This window comes from Xenopus laevis, chromosome 6S (genome assembly GCF_017654675.1).
Source record: "Xenopus laevis strain J_2021 chromosome 6S, Xenopus_laevis_v10.1, whole genome shotgun sequence".
Taxonomy (NCBI): Eukaryota; Metazoa; Chordata; class Amphibia; order Anura; family Pipidae; genus Xenopus; species Xenopus laevis.
The window spans coordinates 19,275,237-19,295,496 of NC_054382.1; the positions used below are offsets into that span (position 1 = coordinate 19,275,237).

The window sequence follows — 20,260 nt, forward strand, 5'->3', positions numbered from 1 at the left end:
AATTAATTTGGATTTTTATAAATGATCTCTTTTATCCTCTGTAATCAAATAAAACAGTACCTTGTACTTGACCCGAAGTAGGTTGCTTGATTCCATATTGGTAGCAAAACAATCCTATTGGGTTTATTTAATCTTTAAATGATTTTAGCAGACAAGGTGTGGAGATCCAAATTACAGAAAGATCCCTTATGCAGAAATTCCATCCAAGTCCAAAGCATTCTGGATAATAGATCCTATAACTGTCTATTATTATATTTTATATTATGTTTATAGGTAGCCCACTGAAATGCAATTGCCAGCATCTCGTGACGTCATTTTGTAACTTTGCCCATTTACTAACAGTCGGTGCCGTAACTTTTCTAGCCAAGGATATTCTACCGCTACTTCGCTCCCTAACGAAATTTGCGCTCTGGCGAAGGGACATAACTGCGCTAATTTACTTCGCCCATTTACTAACAGTTGGTGGCGTAACTTTCCTAGCCAAGGAGATAGACTCTACCGCTACTTCGCTCCCTAACCTACGCTCTCTGGCAAAGGGACGTAACTGCACAAATTCACTAAGTTATGGATTTTACTGAACGTTACCTCTTGCGCCAGACTTGCCTTCGCCACCTCAGACCAATCTAAGTCCCAAAAAACGCTGGCGTCTTTTCTTTTTTTTCAGGGTGATAGGCTGCAAAAGATCGTGAATTTTTTGGGGTATCCGGCTTCCCCCCTACATTTCCTAACATATGGCACATAAACTATACACTGGGCTCATGTGTAGGGCAATATAACAACTTTATTTTAATTTATTAAGGTTTCCTGGGCTTGTGTAGTGTAGTGTATTTGCTGCAACATATACGTCCATTGAACATGCAAATGAGGCAACGCTAGCACAACTTCGATTTGCTTGCCGCAGTAACGCTAGCGCAACTTTGCCATCGTTCGGCCCCCTGGATACAACTTCACATTTTAGTGAATTTGCGAATTTGCGTCTGGCGAAGTGTTGCGATGTGAGCAAAGCCGTCGCTTGCGAATTTTCGGAGGTTAGTAAACCTATATCACAAACTTTTAACTTGATCTGCCTGTATAAAACATGGATACTGAAAGATATATTTCATCTCAGCTAAATCACAGGGCATTTTCACAAGAACATGCTAAGGTGATGTTGGAAGTATAAGGCAACATCCAGGCCCGGACTGGCTATCTGTGAGTTCTGGCAAATGCCAGAGGGGCTGTTTGGGCCTCTGTATACCTGAAACGCCAGGGCCTTTTTGATTCCCAGTCCAGACCTGGCAACATCATTATAAACAGGACAGACCAACCAACTTGCATTCACCTGTTGATGAAATAAAACTCTAAGCATTACCAACAAATTAGACACTGTGGTCTGGACTTATTTCATACTGCAGATGAAATCCTGGCGATAACTTCAGAACAGGCCATTTAGAAAGGGAAAGGAACACAGTCATACTGTATTTTAGGGGGCTGCTTTTAAAGCCCATAGCAGAGTTAACAGAGATCAACAGGCATGATGCCACCTCTGAAATTGTTGCGTTGGAACAATGTACCGCAGAAACTTAAGACTTTGCTGCACACAGGAGCAATTACATCTACTTTCTTTTGTCTCACTAATTGTTGTTGATTTTTCTGTATTATGAGACTCTTCCACACTACTGCTTTCTAGGGATGGGCGAAATTTTTCGCCTTGTTTCGCTGCAGAATTGACGGGCATAGACTTGTATGGTGTCGTGCGACAAAAAAAAAAGACGCCCGTCAAAAAAAAAAAAAAATTTGTCGCCCATAGACTTTAATAGGTGTCGGCGATATTTCGCCGGCAGCGAATTTTTGGCGAAGCGAAACGGGTCAAATCCGCCCATCCCTACTGCTTTCATCTGGAGCGGATTTTCTTTCCTTTTCTCGCTAGATGTCACATTTACATGAGCTGGGGTCTCATTCTCAAAATGAGCCATACTCCATTTTAAACATGTTCGTGGAAAATGTTGTTCAAAATATTTTTTTTCTACTTCATTTTTGTTGATTATATTGATAGAAAATTGGGAAGAAGGTTTAAAGGAGAAGGAAAGACACCAAAGCAGTTTATTGCCAATAGATTAGCCACAATAGTGCAAGTTATAATTCTATATTTATTCTGCAGAATGCTTTACCATATCAGAGTAAACGGCTCTAGAAGCTCTCTCTGTTTAGGATAGACGGGTCACACACATCCATCAAGACTCCCCCAATACTCCACATTTACCACCAATAATAAAAGCTGAAATAAAACAACCATATTCCAAAAATCTTTTCTGCATATGTTAACTTTATTTATTCTAAAAATATATCAGCTTCAACATAGGAAATATAATTTTTTTTTCACTGATTATTATGCAGGGACTGTAAAGATCTCTTTTTTCTTGCACACTATTTTCATAAAATCAGTTTTTCTTCTTTTTACTTTATTTTACGCTCCAACTTAAGACTTTGCTGCACATTCGGCACAATCAGGCACTTTCTTCTGTCTCACTAGATGTTATTGGTGTTTCTGTATTTTGAGACTCTTCCTCACTACTGCTTTCATCTGGAGCAGATTTATTTTCCTCTTTCTTCTCGCTAGAGGTCACATTTACATGAGCTGGGGTCTCATTCTCATAATGGACACTAGCCTCCCTGCAAACAAAAAAAGGATAATATATTCTAATACTCATAGGAATAAGAGGGGCTTTTATCACACAACTAACCCAATATTGGTTTAAAAGAAACAACTTTCTTTGATTCTATAGAAAATATAATCATCAACTGCTTACCTGAAATAATAACTTGGCTAAACTATTCGATATTGCTAAAAAGATCAAGTTTTACAGCATTTTCTAATAAATTCATGCTTGTAAGGCCGATACTAGACATATACTATCTTGCAAGCTTATTCTGCCCCCACACAATCTCCCTGTTTTTATCACAGTTAGGGCAGAGACACACGCTGCAATTCGGAGAGATTAGTTGCCCAGTGACAAATCTCCTCTTCTTAGAGGGGACTAATCTCCCCGAACTCCCTCCCCTGCCTTCCAGCTGGGTGGGATGGCACTCCGAGTGCTTCATTTTCCAAAGTCGACTTCGGAAAACGAAGCGATCAGAGTGCCATCCCGCCCCGTGATCTACATTGTAGCCGGTGCGGAGGTAGTTCGGGGAGATGTCGCCGGGCAACTAATCTCTCCGAATTGCAGGGTGTGTCTCTGCCCTTAGATACAAATGTATATAAACAAAGGGTTTAGGGACTAATGAAAATATTCTGCACAGGATACAAACCCTTGAGCTGCTCTTTGGTTATTCTCTTTTGGGGTTTCTTCATCCTCATCAGGGTCTTCCGCACAGCAAAACCGACAACTGTAAATAAATAAATAAATAAATAAATAAATAAATAAATAAGTTGCTGGAAGCTTCTTTAATAGGACACTATAACTAAACATTTGTAATTAAGTAAAGTGGAAGGATGCTGGAAAATACATTTTGTAAAATTTGTGAAAACGAGTCACTTGTTTATCTGACTTACCATACAACCAGTGCCATCAGGGCGGGTATTATGAGGATTGATAGCAGTACCATCACCCCGATAATTGTCGCCCTCCCGTGTTTCTCCAGTAGCAATGCAAAAAATTCCGTGCTGTTTGTGACCGGGGTTGGTGCTGTATCGATCATTGCATTTGCTGTAGTACTTTCTGTTGGAATTACATTTGCACGGGACTTTGATCTTCGTGTCTTACCTGTATAAAAAGAAAGACGGGTAAGTGAAGGCTGCCATTGTCACAAATATGAAATGTAATACATTGAACTGATTTACATTATAAACATTAGACATAATAATACAAATGATGAATGCAGAGCTCACCGGAAGTTTGTTTTCGATCTGAAACGGTAATTCTGGTTCTGGAAAGGGATTCATACAACTGCCCATCTAGTGTGATCAGCACTTCATACACTCCGCTGTCTGTAGCATCAGTGGGGCTGATAATTAAGGTGCAGTTTCCTTTGCTTACAAGCGGTACAAAAAGATCATATTTCCTGCTTGTCTCTGGGAAAGTTTTGACTCCATCGCTGTTCAGTATGATAAGAGGGGTGTATTGTCCAGAATCCTTCGAGATTTTACCCCATTCAAGTGTCATTTTTGTTGCATCTATTGGAAGGACTGGAAGAAATTTACAGGGCACAAGACTCCGGGTATTTGGCTTCACAGTCAGGTGGTGGTGCAACAAGTTGAGATTTCTTATCTTCTTAACTGAGAGAGAGAGTAAAGCATTGTACAGTTACAGCTACAGTCTCTAAACATTATCCATAGTCACACGCAAGCGGTTCGGCCTTATAGATTACAATCTAACTGGCCAATAAAGGTTGACAGATTGTAACAGAATTAGGGTCAAATTCACTAAAGTGCGAAGTGGCTAACGCTAGCGGAATTTCGCCAGCGTGACGTCATTTCGTTACTTCGCCGATTTACTAACGGGCGCTGGCGTAAATTCGCTAGCGAAGTGGACCTACTCTAGCGCTACTTTGGACCCTTACGCCAGACGAAGTTGTGCTATGGCGAATGGGACGTAACTACGCTAATTCACGCATTTTACTAAACGTTACCTCTTGCGCCAGGCAAAGTGCAATAGAGTAGATAGGGATTGCTTCAAAAAAAGTTGCCATTTTTTCTAAGTCCCAAAAATTGCTGGCGTCTTTTCCTTTTTTAAAGGTTGATAGGCTGAAAAAGATCATACATTTTTTGGGGTTACCCTCCTTCCCCCCTACATTTCCTAACATATGGCACCTAAACTATACAGTGGGCACATGTGTAGGTTAAAATAACAACTCTATTTTATCTTATGAAGTTTTCCCAGGCTTGTGTAGTGTAATGTATTTGCTGCTACATATACGTCCATTGTACTTTAACTTGGCGCCGTATGCAAATTAGGCATCGCTAGCGTAACTTCGCTTTGCTTGACGAATTAACGCTAGCACAACTTCGCAACCGTTCGCCTCCCTGAGCGCAACTTCGGATTTTAGTGAATTAGCGGCGCCCTGGCGAAACTTCGTCTGGCGAAATGCGGCGAAGTGTGGCGAAGCCGTCGCTAGCACATTTTCGCTGCTTAGTGAATTTGCCCCTTAGAGTTTTAAACACATAGGGGCAGATTTATCAAGGGTGGAAAATACTTCGAAATTCGACCATCCAAATTCGAAGTCGTATTCCGATCGTACGATTGTACTTCGAACCGTACGATTTTATCATACGATTTTCCTTCGAACACAAAAAAACTTTAAGTTGGCGAAGTATTGAAGTCGAATTTTTTTTAAAGAGACAGTACTTCAATCATCGAATGGTCAAATAGTCGAACGATTTTACTTCAAATCGAAGTTGAAGTAGCCTATTCGATGGTCGAAGTATCCAAAAAATTACTTTGAATTTCGAATTTTTTTACTTCGAAAATTCCATTGAATTCATTCGACCCTTGATAAATCTGTCCCATAGAGGGGCCGTTCTCACCAGAGGAAAATACATTAGAATTCTTTATTTACCTGGTGCAGAATTACAAGTTTGCATTAATATTCCACAGATGATAATGAATAAATAATATCTGGGTCCCATCACTACTGCACTGGGTTTTCCACAGGCCTCACGGTTCTTCTGCTGTAGATAAAAAAAAGAAGTGTTTATTATAAATGTAATGTATAAAATGTAAATAAATTGTATAATGTAATGCCTGCACAGGCTGGACACAAGGTTACAACTAACCTATAAATATCCCTTGTTACAACCTAACACCAAGTTGGCTCCACTTTCTTAACTGCATCTATCTACCCATACCCCTCAATGGCCATTTTAAAAGGTAGTTTTTCCTACAAACAGCTATGTAATCAGTCAATCTCTATTATAAATCTGTTGCTCATCTGCAGTGATGGGTGAATAAATTCGGCAGGCACGAATTTAAGGCGAATTTCCATGTTTAACCGCCGGCAAATAAATCCGCAAAACAGCAGCGGAAATTCGCCGGCGTCAAAAAAATCTGGAAATTCGGTATAGTTGCACGCGTCAAAACTGTCGCACATCAACATTATTCAGACACCCACTTTAACATGGGCGTCTAAATTGATGCGTGCGTCAAAATTCGTGTTTCGCTATTTTTTCGCCATTTCTGGAAATTTGCCCATCACTGCTCATCTGTTCTCATCTACCTTTGGAATATAGAGTTAAAGTCATTTTTAATCTTTTATACTCACAGTTCTCTTCTTTATAGGGCCACGAATCTTATCAAATTGAGTTCTCTTAAGTCTCCAAAGGTTTGTGTTTAATTCGTCTTCCTTTTCAAAATATTGATTGAATAAAAATGTAAAATGTATTTGAAAATATTGGTTGAATAATAAAAAAAGGTGTAGCATCTTGAATGTCTAAAGATAAACTGAGCTGAGATCTAGGACACATCCAGTATTAAGCCAGCTGTGTTGGTGATGTCATAATAGCTATTTGTAGTTACCATAGCAATAGCATTGTGAAGTCATAATGTCAACAGCTCTGTGTGTGGTCATAATGGTCATGTTTTTAACAACTCTTTTGATGTCATAATGGCTGTTAGTTGCCATAACAACAATCTAATAACAAACTGAAGCAGAAAAAGAACTGGCAAGTTATACAGTAACACAGCATTAAACTCAGAACATAAAGGGTCAGTGTTGTGCTCCAATAAAGTTGTGTAATTATTATATAAATCAGCTGGGAATTTATACCACATTCTAGCTGCTATAACAGACCATATGTTTATATAAAGACCAGACCAGTTATGGGATGTAATTCCTACTTTCCCATACCTAACAACTAAGTTGGCAAAGTGTAAAAGAACCAAGGAATTAAGCAAAGCAAAACCCATTAAAAGAACAAATAAAGATGGTTGCCCTTTGTCTTGGAATGCCAGTCATATTTGTTTTTCATTTACATTTTTCGTTTGCATTCTTTTTTGTAATAGTTTTAAATCACAACCATGTATAACATGGGATAACAACAGAGCAATGAGATACAGCAGTTTGTATTCAATCAAGGAAACTTTACCAACATTTGCAATACGTCACAAAAGTTGCCAAATGCATTGAAGTCAATGGGTGTCAAACTCTGCATAACTTTATTAACTATCCATTATTGTTTATGGGAGTTTTTTTATCGGCGACACAAGTCAAAATATTTTGCTCATCCCTAGTCAATTGAAATAATAGGCAGGCGTAGCTGAGCGTTATCAATTGTGAACCAAATAAACTGTTTAACCTTCTGAACCTGAACAGGCTTTCATTTGTTTTTTTATCAGCAGCTGCTTATATTCCTCCATTACTTTCTGTTAAATCAGTGTAATGTTTCGTTACTATTACTGTTAGATCCACTCTAATTCCACATTACAGCAATTGAATAGTGATGGGCGAATTCATTCGGCAGGCGCAAATTCCCGGAAAATTCCCACGATTCGCAGGCGTCCATTTTTTGACGCTGGCGCATTTTCGCCAGCGAATTTTGACGCCATCATCAAAAATGAGAAGCCGGCACCATTTTGCGAAACTCGACAAATTTGCCCATCACTACCCATGCCTTTTTCATGTTCATGTGAATTTTCATTTCTTTTGTTTGTTTGTTTTTTTACTAAAGGCAACAAAAATGATGTTGCAGATAGGAACATACTGTACATCTTCATACTGTTTGACTGGGGCGGTGCAATGTTAGTGGATCATTCTTGAGATTTCTTTCTCTATTTTTTGGCATAAGATTCTGTATTTGGCCAAATGCAAAACCTCATGAAATTAACTCAAGAGGCAAGATTGTAGAGAATTTTGTGCTCTGCAAAGAAGTTTGCCAGTGGGCCCTCTACTCTCTTAGGCCTTTCAGCAGTCACAGGGTCTAATGTAGTCTTGATTGAATATGTTTGATCTCTGATGACCCCATTAAGGTGTAAGAAACGTACCGTTGCGGCGGGGACGCCCGTCGCATGGTCCTCGAGCCGGCGCTGGCACCGGCGCCATCTTGGAAACGAGGGCGCGCGCGGCGCGCCTCTTAAAGGCGCAGGCACGCTGGCGCATTTGCGCCAGCACGTTTCTGACGCCCGTTTGGCGCGAAATTTTAACCTATTTAAGGCCCATTCATTTTCCCAGCCAGTGCCCGTGATAGAACTTGTTTCTAGTGGTTTCCTGAGCCTTGTGAATCTGATCTGAATCTCGTCTGTCTGATTATCCGTGTTTGACCTTGCCGGTATCCTGACTATTCTGAAATCTGTATCCTGACCCTTGCCTGCCTACGACAACTCTTCCTGCTTAACCCCTTGATTGACAACCCGGTTTGACCCTTGCCTGCCTGACGATTCTGATATCCGCCTGCCTCGACTCTGCCTGTTTGACGATTCTCTTGCCTGCTCCATTTGTACCGTGACCTTCGGCCCAAAAGACTCTGCTAACTGCCGTGCCCCTTTGCCAGCCAGAACATCTCGCCTTGCACCTCTCGTTAAGTCCAGGTGGCACCCAAGTAAGCTGAGGGCTCCTCCCGAAGCCCAACGGTGGTCACACTACTGGTGAAGCCGAGCCGAGACCAGGGTGCTTGGCATTTGTTCTGGTATTGGGTGCCAGACGTGACATAAGGTCCACATACACGAGCCATATAACCTGAGAACAAATTAAATTGGCAGCTTATTGGACAGTGTATGGGGCTCTCCAATGGACTTCTCCTATCGGTATCTGGTTAAAAGATATTTTCCATGAACATCTATTGGATCTGCACGTCTCGCACCCGGGCCCGCCCCCCCGCTAGTTACGTACTGAGTACTGTCAATACTTCCAGCTTCCACATGTCCCTAATTTCTGCTCACAGTGTTCAGTCTCAAACCCTGAAAATTTTAATCAGCCTAAGGGCAGTCTTAATTATGTCAGCTTCTAGGACAATTAGGGCCAGATTTACATAGTGGGCGCCCCCAGGCCTGCTGTCATTCGTCACCCCCATCCCTTCCCCTTAATTCATGCAAATTTTCGGAGCAATGGGGATTGGTGCACAGGAAGTTTAAAAATGATTGTATCCCCAGTGTTTCTGAACCAATGCTGGTGTGGTTGGGCAGCATGCCGCCCCCCTAAAATCCTGCCGCCCTAGGCCCGAGCCTTGGTGGCCTTTCCACAAATCCAGGCCTGAGGACAATGGAGATGAGAGCTGTGCATTTTTGGTATTTACCAGTAACAGGAGATTTGGGGGAGAAATTGGCACAATTGATAAATGAGATTGGCAATGTTATATATATATATATATATATATATATATATATATATATATATATATATATATATATATATATATATATATATATAGGGAATGGTGGGGGCAGGCTGCACACCTTGAAGTACACCAAACAACCTGGGTGCTCTGGTTATAAAATAAATAAGGACTGCACTTGGTACCGGCACTCACAGGATTTGCATGAAGGATCAAACGTTTTGATATAGTGAAAATAAAAAATAAGGTTTATTAAATCTGACGATGTGTAATATAGAGGCACCTTATCCATCTTTAATATCTACAAAAAAATAAGGTTTATTAAATCTGACGTTTCGGTTCCTCACAGGAACCTTTCTCAAGGAGCCGAAATGTCAGATTTAATAAACCTTATTTTTTATTTTCACTATATCGAAATGCTTCATTCTTCAAGCAAATCCTGTGAGTGCCGGTGCCGGTACCAAGTGCAGTCCTTATATATATATATATATATGTGTGTGCACATGGCAGAGGAGTGTTCTGCATATACAAAGGCATTAGCTATGGTCTAGTATTTGAGTTTGAGAGAACATAAAATAGAAGATAAATCCATCTTGGAATTAAGATTTAATAAGGAAGCACAAAGCAATTCTGCAGATTAATTGTAGATATTAAAGATGGATAAGGTGCCTCTATATTACACATCGAACAGCCCTATTTTCAGTGATCCATGAAGTTCACAAACAAAACTCAAATGGGGGAATGTAACAAAACTATTCTTTGCCCGAAGAGATTTTCCTGTAAAAGAGTTAACTATAGCTTTTGCAAACCCAGAAACTGTTTAGCTCGCCCAAGGCATAGTGACTCTTTAATAAAGAGAACTGTTCTTGCATATCCACGATCCAGTCAGTCTTACTGTTAATTGATGATTATGTCTTATACTACTTCTTATTCATGGTACAAAGATGGGCTACTCAGTGGACCCTGTCATGGAGCTAAATGTTTGAGTGCAGTTCCAGTGCAATATAGGGGTTCATATAAGCCTCATAGTCCAAGATTAGGGTTCCTAAACACCTGCCACAGCTGGAGTGCTCTAGGATAGATGTTACAGTCTGAAAATTAATGTCCAAGTGAAAGCAAAGGGTTCCAGGACCTTCTCAATAGACTGGGTGCTAGATGTGTGAGTCTAGATCCTCTTTTTCTGTCTTACAGCTATGACTATCCATATCATGTAAGGGATATATACAGTTAATTATTTCCCTGGCAGGGATTTTATCAGCCAAATGCTCACTTGTAGGATTAAAGAGCAAATGATCTTTTTCTCAGTATACTCTTACTCTTTCCCCTTCTATATTTATTACACAATTATTCTCTAAAATTTTAGCTCTTCGGGGCTCTGTCAGAATGATGAATAGCATTATTTTGCATAAATCAGACAGTGTACGGTCCAACCCGACCCAGCGTCTAGCGTAGGTAATAGGTACTGTACTTCTCTTGAAAAATTACCGCAAAACGAACACTAATTACTTTACTTGAAAAGTGTTGAAAGATTATAGACTCCCCATAAGTATTTGTCTTAGTGATAATGATGCTTTAAGATGAGAAAGAGTGATTGGTAATGACACAATGTTTGCTTGATGGGTAGTTCAACCTGCCTGATGTTTGTGACGGCTGAATAAATGTATATAGAGAAAAAGATCCCAGATAACCTTATCCTCTGCCAAAGGCTATTAAGCCTAGTGACTATATCTGTCTTCCATTAGTCCAGAGACTAGTGAAATAACTTTGGCACCGATCCATAGAATGTGGAAGAGAGGAAACTTCTCCTACGCTGAGAGTCTGTTTGACTGAAAAATGTAAAGAGATGTCCAAGCACATTAGGATCATAAAAGCATCTTTTTTAGAGACATTAAATATTTGGCAATACAGTTATTGTCTCCCATAGACTCCATTTTATCCAATTTTTTAAAAATGATTTCCATTTTCTCTGTAATAATAAAACAGTAGCTTGAACTTGCGTTGGACTGAGGGGCCCCACAGCCGCAAAGTCCAATCTGCCGGGAAACCACCTCCGTGCGTGTGCACACCTTTTCCCTGCACGACTGGGGTCCGGGAGGTTAGGAGTAAGTACAGGGAGTGGGTCTGGGCTGGCATGGGCCCCACCGGGTGTACCTACCTTTTGCCGGTGCGACCAGGGTCTGGGAGGTAAGGGGGAAGTGCACAGACTGGGTCTGGGCCAGCAGGGCCCACCCTAGTAACATGAATACATTGGACAAAAAAACATTTTTTTTACTATTTTATTCATTCATATAAAAAAAAATTGAAGTGAAAAAGTGTTGAAAACAAACAGACAGTCCAGGTTAAATTTTTAAAAAAGACAGATGTAGTCAGTACCTGATACTTTCAGCACAGTTGACTCTTCCTACCCCATAGTGATTTTGCCTGCAGCCTGCTCTACAGAAATCCACACCAACCTGATGTTACTGATGTGGTGTGTTCACAGGCAGGGAGCATTATGTGCAGGCTCAGCACAGACAGGCAGGCCAGCAGCTGCAGTATCTCCTATTCATCCGGCTTCCATGCTGAGCGTGCTGGGACATACAAACAGCCGGCAGAGGCAGCAGCGTCGGAACAGAGAGGAGTGGGAGGGGCAGAGCAACAGTTGTGAAACAGGATGGAGGAGCGGTCCTAGAGCCCGCTGGATCAATCAGTAGCAGCCCACTTACACTAAATAAAGAGCGGCCCGTCGGGAAAATGCCCGAACAGGCCAATTGCCAGTCCGGGCCTGATAGCTGCTGTAAACTCATTTAAAAAGCTCAGCTGTCAATCAAATATTGTCTGCCCCTCCTCTATGCCAATGGCATAGAGACAGGGAAGACAATTACTTTCACTTTCCATTCAGCACTTCCTAGATGTCACTGCTCTCCCCACATTCCCCCATTCTCTTTACCATTTAATTGTGTAGCCAGGGCATGAGGATGGACATCAGGTCCCCCATTCTGGTGCACAAACAAGATTCTGAGATGATGCAAGGCTTGTCTTAATACCATTGTGCACAAAATGGCTCCTACCTGCTTGCTATAATTTTGAAATCCCAGACTGAAGGAAACAAGATTCAAATAATTTATATAGTGTAATTTGAGTTCATTTTGCTTGACTAATGTGATAAAATAGGATTTGGAATAATTCTTTGGGTGACGGGTCCCCTTTAAGGTGCAAATATAATCCAAATAGTGAGTGTACAAGAATAGGCACTTACGGCAGAGATTAACTGCTCAAAAAGTATTTATTTGCATGTTTTGAGCCTATGAGGCCCTTTGTCAACTTGACAAAGGACCTCATAGGCTCGAAACATGTTGTGTGGCAAATAAATACTTTTTGAGCAGTTAATCTCTGCTGTAAGTGCCTATTCTTGTACACTCACTATTTGGATAATGTTTGAATACAGACATTGATGTATTTTTTATACTCTTGAGAACACAGCTCTCTGCACTTTGTGCCTGGAAGATGCCAAAAATAGTGAATTTTGCCTGTTTTTGCATATTGCACCTTGTCTTGAACAATATATATGAATAAGATGTATACATTAAGTGCTACTTTCTTTGACCAAGTTACCCATAATGCTACATTCATTTACTCTTCTTCCTTCTCCTCAATGAACCCTCTGTGTTCCCGTATTATACAAAACACAAATATTCTGTGTCGGACTAGTCCACCAACATACTGTTAGGGTTGCCACCTGTTCAGCTTTGACCCAAACAATTCAGTTTTCCTTAGGGCTGTTCGGATCACAAATGTCTGTTCGGGTTTCAGCCTTGTGAAACTCAAACAATTAACTGTCCAATAATCACCTCTGACGTTATAACCCTGCCCCACAAGGCACAAGCATACCCCCCCCAAATGTCATGACCTCAACCCCATGGGGCAAATTTACTAAAGGGCGAAGTGACTAGCAGTGGCGAAAATTTGCCAGCGTGACGTCATTTCGGAACTTCGCCGATCACTGGTCACTGGTATAACTTCACTAGTAAAGGAGATAGACTCTAATAGTACTTCCCTCCCTAACGCCAGGCGAATTTGCGCTTTGGCGATTGGACGTATACGCAAGTTCACTAAGATGCGGATTTTACTGAACGTTACCTCTTGCGCCAGACTTGCCTTCGCCACCTTAGACCAGGCAAAGTGCAATAGAGTAGATAGGACTTCCTAAAAAAATAGTTGTCTCAAAAAACGCTGTAGTCTTTTCCTTTTCAGGGTGATAGGCTGAAAAAGAGTGTAAATTTATTTTTGGGGTAACCTGCTTCCCCCTACATTTTCTAACATTTGGCACATAAACTATACACTGGGCTCATCTGTAGGGCAATATAATAACTTTATTTTATTTTATTAAGTTTTTCCGGGTTTGTGTAGTGTAATGTATTTGCTGCAACATATACGTCCATTGAACTTTAACTTCCCGCCGTATGCAAATTAGGCAACGCTAGCACAACTTCGCTTCGCTTTGTGCAGTAACGCTAGCGCAACTTTGCCAGCGTTCGTCGCCCTGGACGCAACTTTGGATTTTCGTGAATTAGCGTTGTCCTGGTGCATCTACACCTGGCGAAGTGTTGCACTGTGAAAAGCATACATTGAATTTTCCAGGGTAATATTTTGTCACTGCTTGTGGCAAGGTGTGCAAAACATATATAGGTACGGGACCTGTTATCCAGAAGGCTTGTGACCAGGGGTTTTCCGGATAACGAATCTTAACATAATTTGGATCTTCACACCTTAAGTCTACTAAATAATCAAGTTAACATTAAATAAACCCAATACGCTGGTTTTGCTTCCAATAAGGATTAATTATATCTTAGTTGAGATCAAGTACAAGCTACTGTTTTATTATTACAGAGAAAAGGGAAATCATTTTAAAAATTTGGATTATTTGGATAAAATGGAGTCTATGGGAGATGACTTTTCTGTAATATATCTGGATAACGGATCCTATACCTGTACTATTTACATGTGACAGAAACATTGTTTGTTCTGACTTTTATTTTCCCCATTCTTCCAATGCTTAGGGGCATATTTTTCAAGGGTCGAGTTTCCAATTGAAAAAACTTCGAAACTCAAATTCAAAAAGACCGACCGAATTGATGCTGAAGTTTTTTGGGGGTCGAAGTGGTCCATATGTGGCCGTATTCCCCCCAAAAAACGTAGTCCACCAATTGACTCCGTGTAGGTTCTAGGAGGTCCCTCAAAGGCTAAAACAGCACTTCGGCAGGTTTTAGGTGGCGAATGGTCGAAGCCGAAGTTTTAAAGAGACAGTACATGATAAATTTCTATATTCAAATTTCGACGTTTTTCTCAACTTTGAATCGAAGTTGGACTATTCGATGGTCGAAGTACCCAAAAATTACTTCGAAATGCGAAGTTTTTTACTTCGAAAATTCACTTCGACCTTTGATAAATCTGTCCCTTAATATTAATAGTAAGCTCTTTACTCGTTCCTATTAACACAAATTTATGAGACCAGGAGTGACAATATAGTGCATCTTGCCTCTTTTTTTTATAATATCCTTTAACTGAAAATGTGCATGTAGATTCTACAAACAATGTTGATTTATTACTGTAAAATCCCCTCATCTTTACTGGGAGAACTACTGAGGGCTTGCATTTATCTCCATTTAACATTTCCATTGGACATTTATTATATTTGCCATTTTAAAGACCATAAAGTTTCACATTTCTAGAGATAACAACGCAGGAGTGTAAATTAGGTCATTTTCAATTTCATAGCTCAGAATGCTGATTTCATCTTCAAGAAGACAATTATGCACGCTTATAAATTCAATTCAGAGTGGATGTTTAGATAAAGAGTTAGAGAGGAAATAGCAGACAAAGAAAATACAGCGTCTGGACAAAAAGGGATACCTCTGTCATACTAGTAATAGGGAAATAAATGACACCCACAAACAGGTATGGGACCTGTTATCCAGAATGCTTGGAATTTTTCAGGGTCTTCCCATAGTTTGGATTTCATACCTTAAATCTACTAGAAAATCCTTTAAACATTAAATCAACCCAATGGCTGGTTTTGCATCCAATAAGGATTAATTATATCTTAGTTTGAATCAAGTACAAGGTACTGTTTTATTATTACAGAGAAAAGGAAATAGTTTTGACAAATTTGTAATTATTTGGATAAAATGGAGTCTATGGGAGATGGCCTTCCTGTAATTCGGAGCTTTCTGGATAATGGGTTTTCCGGTTAATGGATTCCATGCCTGTACTGTATGCTACAACTTCACCACTTTTCTGATAGGCATCTTCAGATGAGTGGTGATACGTTTTCAAGAAGACTCAGAAAGTCCAGTTGCTTAAGACTTGTTTCTACTAGATACTTTATATCATGACCTGGATGAATGAAAAGACTTATTATTTGAGCTTTTTCATTTCCCCATTGGTTATATTTCCATCTGGTCTCTAAAGGTTCCCATAGCCGCAACGATTCTTCTTTGGTGATGACCGATTTCAGTGATTATAGTGCGGTTATTGGGATTTGAACGATCGTACATCTTACAATTTTTCGCTGACACCTGTCAGAAAATTGATTGACCAGGTTTAAAAATCTTTATCGGTCCCAGTGCAATCTATCTATGTTTGCAGGGCCAAGCAGGCAGCTACCCTCAGTTATGCTGGCAATATCGCCTGAAATGGTCTTTTTACTTGATGGACAAATCTTAAATTTAAACGATCATTTCGAGATAATCGTGGTCTTTTAAAAATCTTCACATCTATGGCCAGCTTAAAGCTTAAGTTTCACTTTTTTAGAGGCATCTACTCTACTGAGCCTTTGTATATGCTCACATGGTCAAAGATCTCAATAATAAACATAATATAACGCAAAGCTCCTTCTTAATTTTCAGGGGCCTAACAGCTCCTATCGGAGATGTCCGGACCAAAGAGGAAGCTTTAGGGCAAAGTTCAAGTTCGCTGTAACCAGAAGGATCAAGAGTAATCATAGTCAGAATTCAGGCAGTAGTTCAATAGGCAGACAGCTAGGTTTATAGTCAGTAGGTTCAGGCAGGGTCAAAAGTCCAGGAAAATACTTGAAAACAATTTAGGAACACCCAGAAATACAAGCCAGCAATTCCTATCATCGGGCATTAAACCAGTGACCTGGAAGGTCTTTTATTTTCAGATTTCGTTCCGTTCCTCGGCGTGCTGACGTCACGATGGGCGTCACCATCTTGCATAGGGAGTGGAGTGCTCCCAGCGCTCCTGACATTAATCATGTTGAGTGGCCAATCAGAGGGCAGTGGCAGATATATGTCCAGTTAGGGGAACAGGGCATGAACCATTATTATTATTCATGTGTAGCTATATATTGTTTTACATTACAGGTATGGGACCTGTTATCCAGAATGCTCGGGGCCAGGGGTTTTCCGGATAACAGATCTTTCCGTAATTTGGGTCTTCATGCCTTAAGTCTACTAGAAATTAATTTAAACCTCAAATAAACCCAATAGGCTGGTTTTGCTGCCAATAAGGATTAATTATATCTTCGTTGGGATCAAGTACAAGCTACTGTTTTATTATTACAGAGAAAAAGGAGTCTATGGGAGACAGCCATTCCGTAATTCGGATCTTTCTGGATATCGGGTTTCCGGATAAGGGATCCTATACCTGTATTAGAAAACTTTAGAGCTGAGAGTGTCTCTATTATTAGGCTGAAAGCAGTTAATCTGTGGTGGGTTTAGTTCTCCCAGAATCCTCTCAGAACTCCATCTACATGAGTGGTGGACAGATGGTGGGATTATGGGAACATAAGTGCAAATAATAAAGCAGGGTGGGTAGAATTTTCTTGCCAATATTCAGCCAAAGTGACACTCCATTTATAACCTATTTCCATTAAAACAAAGACTGTTTTATGTGGTGCTTCCTTGTTCATCATTTGCACTGGGTAAGCCACATAAAGTAGGACAAATCTGCTCCATCTCCATCGTTCTTTACTATTCTTGGCCTTTCAGATGTAAAAAATACACCCTGTGAATCTTGTGAATCTAAAAGTAGGCCAGGTTTGTTTATCGTCAAGACATGGCACTGAATTTGGGCCTATTAATTTGCATAAATATGCACCTCTGTTACAGAAACTCGTTGCTTTCTTCCATGCCTTCAATAAATATTTAAACAAATGAAATCTTGGTTCCTTTAAACAACAATCAAAAGCAAGAAAAAGAAGAAGAACAAAGCACCCGCATCCTTTTCTCATTGTCAGGTTCTGAGAAAGGTGACCCTGTCTCACTGGCATGTTTACTCAGGTACTTTTTATCTCAGTCATGCCTTGATTGTATGCCAGAAATTCCAATACCTTTATTACCCTTATCTTGTTTCCAGATTATCAGCTATATCTGCAGGTGACTTGTGATATACAAATAGATCAAATAAGTATTGCACATTTGGCAGGATCCAAAACCTCAATTGGACAATTGGACAGATTGAGAAGCCCTTCATGCTCATATAGCCAGCAATTAGCTCCTTGTGCTGTCTGGACTAGGCATAGGGCTGCAGTCTGCGAAGAATATATAGTATAACACAATTACATTATTAATTGCCCTAAAATAAATGTATCCAGAGCCAGGTTAGCTTAAATAGGTAATGAGTGGATTACTATTTCATGTTGATAAAGTTCCCCAGGAGTGCAACAATAGAGACAACACAGTTGTAGATGCTTGAGGTCCACAGTGTGGAGGTCAGAGTAAGGGTTCTGGCTGTTGCTCCAGTTTACTTTTTGCATTTAATACATTTTCCCAAAATTAAAGGGTAAAGATTTTTCTATAGGACCAAGTTCTAACTATGGTCAAAGCCCCCACCACTGATCACTTAAAAACTGTGACCCAATGCTCTCCCATTCGTTGCTCATATCACATCCCTTGCATCAATTATTAACTTACCTCCTCCATCCCGCTGCACCTAATCAGCCAACTACTCAACCTACCACTAGTTAGAGCCCTATATAGGACCTAATAACAAGGGTCTTTTCTATTTCATACACTCATCTTTTTGAATGGAGAGCAAAAACCTGCTCAGGATAGAAGTGGCACTTGGATGCCTCCTAATGTGTGCCAACAGATGAAAAGTGATAGCACGCCATGTATTTACCATCAGCCTATGGAAGGTGTTTAGTGCAGGGTGAAGAACGCAACAGATCCCATGCACATATTTAACACATGCACATACACAATTTTGCACCCATTAAGAGCCATTATGGGTCAAATTAACTAAAATTCCGATTTTTTTTTTTTCACAAATGATATTTCTTCTCTAAAATTTTTTTTTTTTCTCTAAAACAATAAAAATTCTAGTGTAAAAACCACAAAAAACTCTAATACTAAAAGTAAAGGTAGTCAAGGTCCTTTTTTTGGGACTTTTTTTTAACCATTCAGACTTTCAAAGGTTATGGGGTTTTTTCCACTAGTAATTGTCTGAAAAACTTGAATTTTTAGAGATTTTAGAAATATTTATATTTTTTAGCACATCGTTCAACTTTTTTCTCCGTTCGTAGTCTTTTCATAACTATCATGGCATTCGTGATTTTACAGAAACAGAGTTTTGTCATGATTTCAAAAAGCTGTAAAACCACAATATTTCGACCTTTACTAAATAAGCCTCTTCGTGTCTAGTAATGGAAATTATGAAATTAAATGGAAAGTTATCTCTGATTTATACAGTAAGTTGTATGTTTCCAGGTTGTACCAAACTTGTATTTGCCTTGGAGCCAGAGATAATGAAGAAATATCTGTATCTGCCGCTGTACCATTAAGACAAATAGATTTATTTAAATTAAGATGCTTACTATAAACATGGTCATCGTTTACATGGACCAGTCATAAATGCTGTTCTTTTCACTTTTCAGAAAGGAAATAACAGTTATAATTGGATGAAGATTTTAAAAGATTTCCATTACATTACAATGCCTGAAAGGGCCAGAAGTGGACTCAATGCCCTGTTGGGGATTGGGCAGTTACCCCAGTAAATTCAGGATGCAAGTGATTCCCAACATGTAGAGAATATATTGCAGTGACTACATTTTTTTATCTACATGCAAATTTAAATTAAATAAGTCCGACCAAACTAGAAAACTATTGGACCTTATTGATAATTAAAAAAAGCACAATTTAATTGGCTAAAAACTTCTTTATAAAATCAAGCGAAAATAAAAATCGTACAATTTTTTTCCCCAAAAAGTCAGAATTTTTTGTATTTTTGCCCGAAAAGACAGAAATAGTTGGATTTTTAGGCTAAGTCCAGCACAGACCACAGAAACTTCCAAATATGATAAGGACCTCTCCCATTGACTTATACAACCTCGGAAGGTCTGAGATGGAGTATTTTCGGATTCTGACTTTTCCATCCTCGGGGTATAACTAATCTTGAAAAATTAAAAAAAATTTCCACTACAAATTAGGATTTTATAGTTAAAAAATGCGGTCTTAAATAAATAACCCCCTTAAAGTTGGGGTGAAAGCATTTTCTTGGATGTAGATCAAGTAGTAAAAGTTAAATTCTAAAATCATTCAGCTCACAGTCTATTTTGAATGCAGATACTGGCAAAGAATATAGGAAAACCCATAGAGATGCAACTGTCTATTTACAAAGCAGTAGGAAAAAATGTTTATGTTTTTGGCACATCTTGCAGTTTGACATTTTTACTTCATATTCATTGAATATTGTTGTGATTAAGCTGAAAGCAGTTGGCTAACTGTAAGAGTGCGGAGATAAACCATTAGACAGAGAACCCCCTGCTGAAGGTCTGGATAAAGTAGAAGCACGGATATAGAAAGCCCTAAGCCAATCTGCTATAGACTCATTTCTAGTTAAGCCATGGAAAGTGCAGTAAGATGCACAAACTAGGGATGCACCGAATCCACTATTTTGGATTCGACTGAACCCCCGAATCCTTCTCTAAAGATTCGGCCGAATACCGAACCAAATCCTAATTTGCATATGTAAATGAGGGGTGGGAAGGGGAAATATTTTTTACTTCCTTATTTTGTG

General features: G+C 39.6%; 1 protein-coding gene across 1 annotated transcript in view; it reads right to left on the reverse strand.

The window, feature by feature from the left end:
- Window positions 1-2,182: 2,182 nt before the first annotated feature.
- Window positions 2,183-20,260, reverse strand: part of LOC108719859 — a 41,571-nt gene continuing 23,493 nt past the window's right edge. The window contains exons 2-6 of the mRNA XM_041567416.1: window positions 5,536-5,647; window positions 3,869-4,255; window positions 3,533-3,743; window positions 3,289-3,366; window positions 2,183-2,652 (exon numbers count right to left, since the gene is read on the reverse strand). Of these exons, the coding sequence (XP_041423350.1) occupies window positions 2,487-2,652; window positions 3,289-3,366; window positions 3,533-3,743; window positions 3,869-4,255; window positions 5,536-5,605 (912 nt within the window). The 5' untranslated portion in view covers window positions 5,606-5,647 and the 3' untranslated portion in view covers window positions 2,183-2,486. The remainder of the gene's footprint in view (window positions 2,653-3,288; window positions 3,367-3,532; window positions 3,744-3,868; window positions 4,256-5,535; window positions 5,648-20,260) is intronic.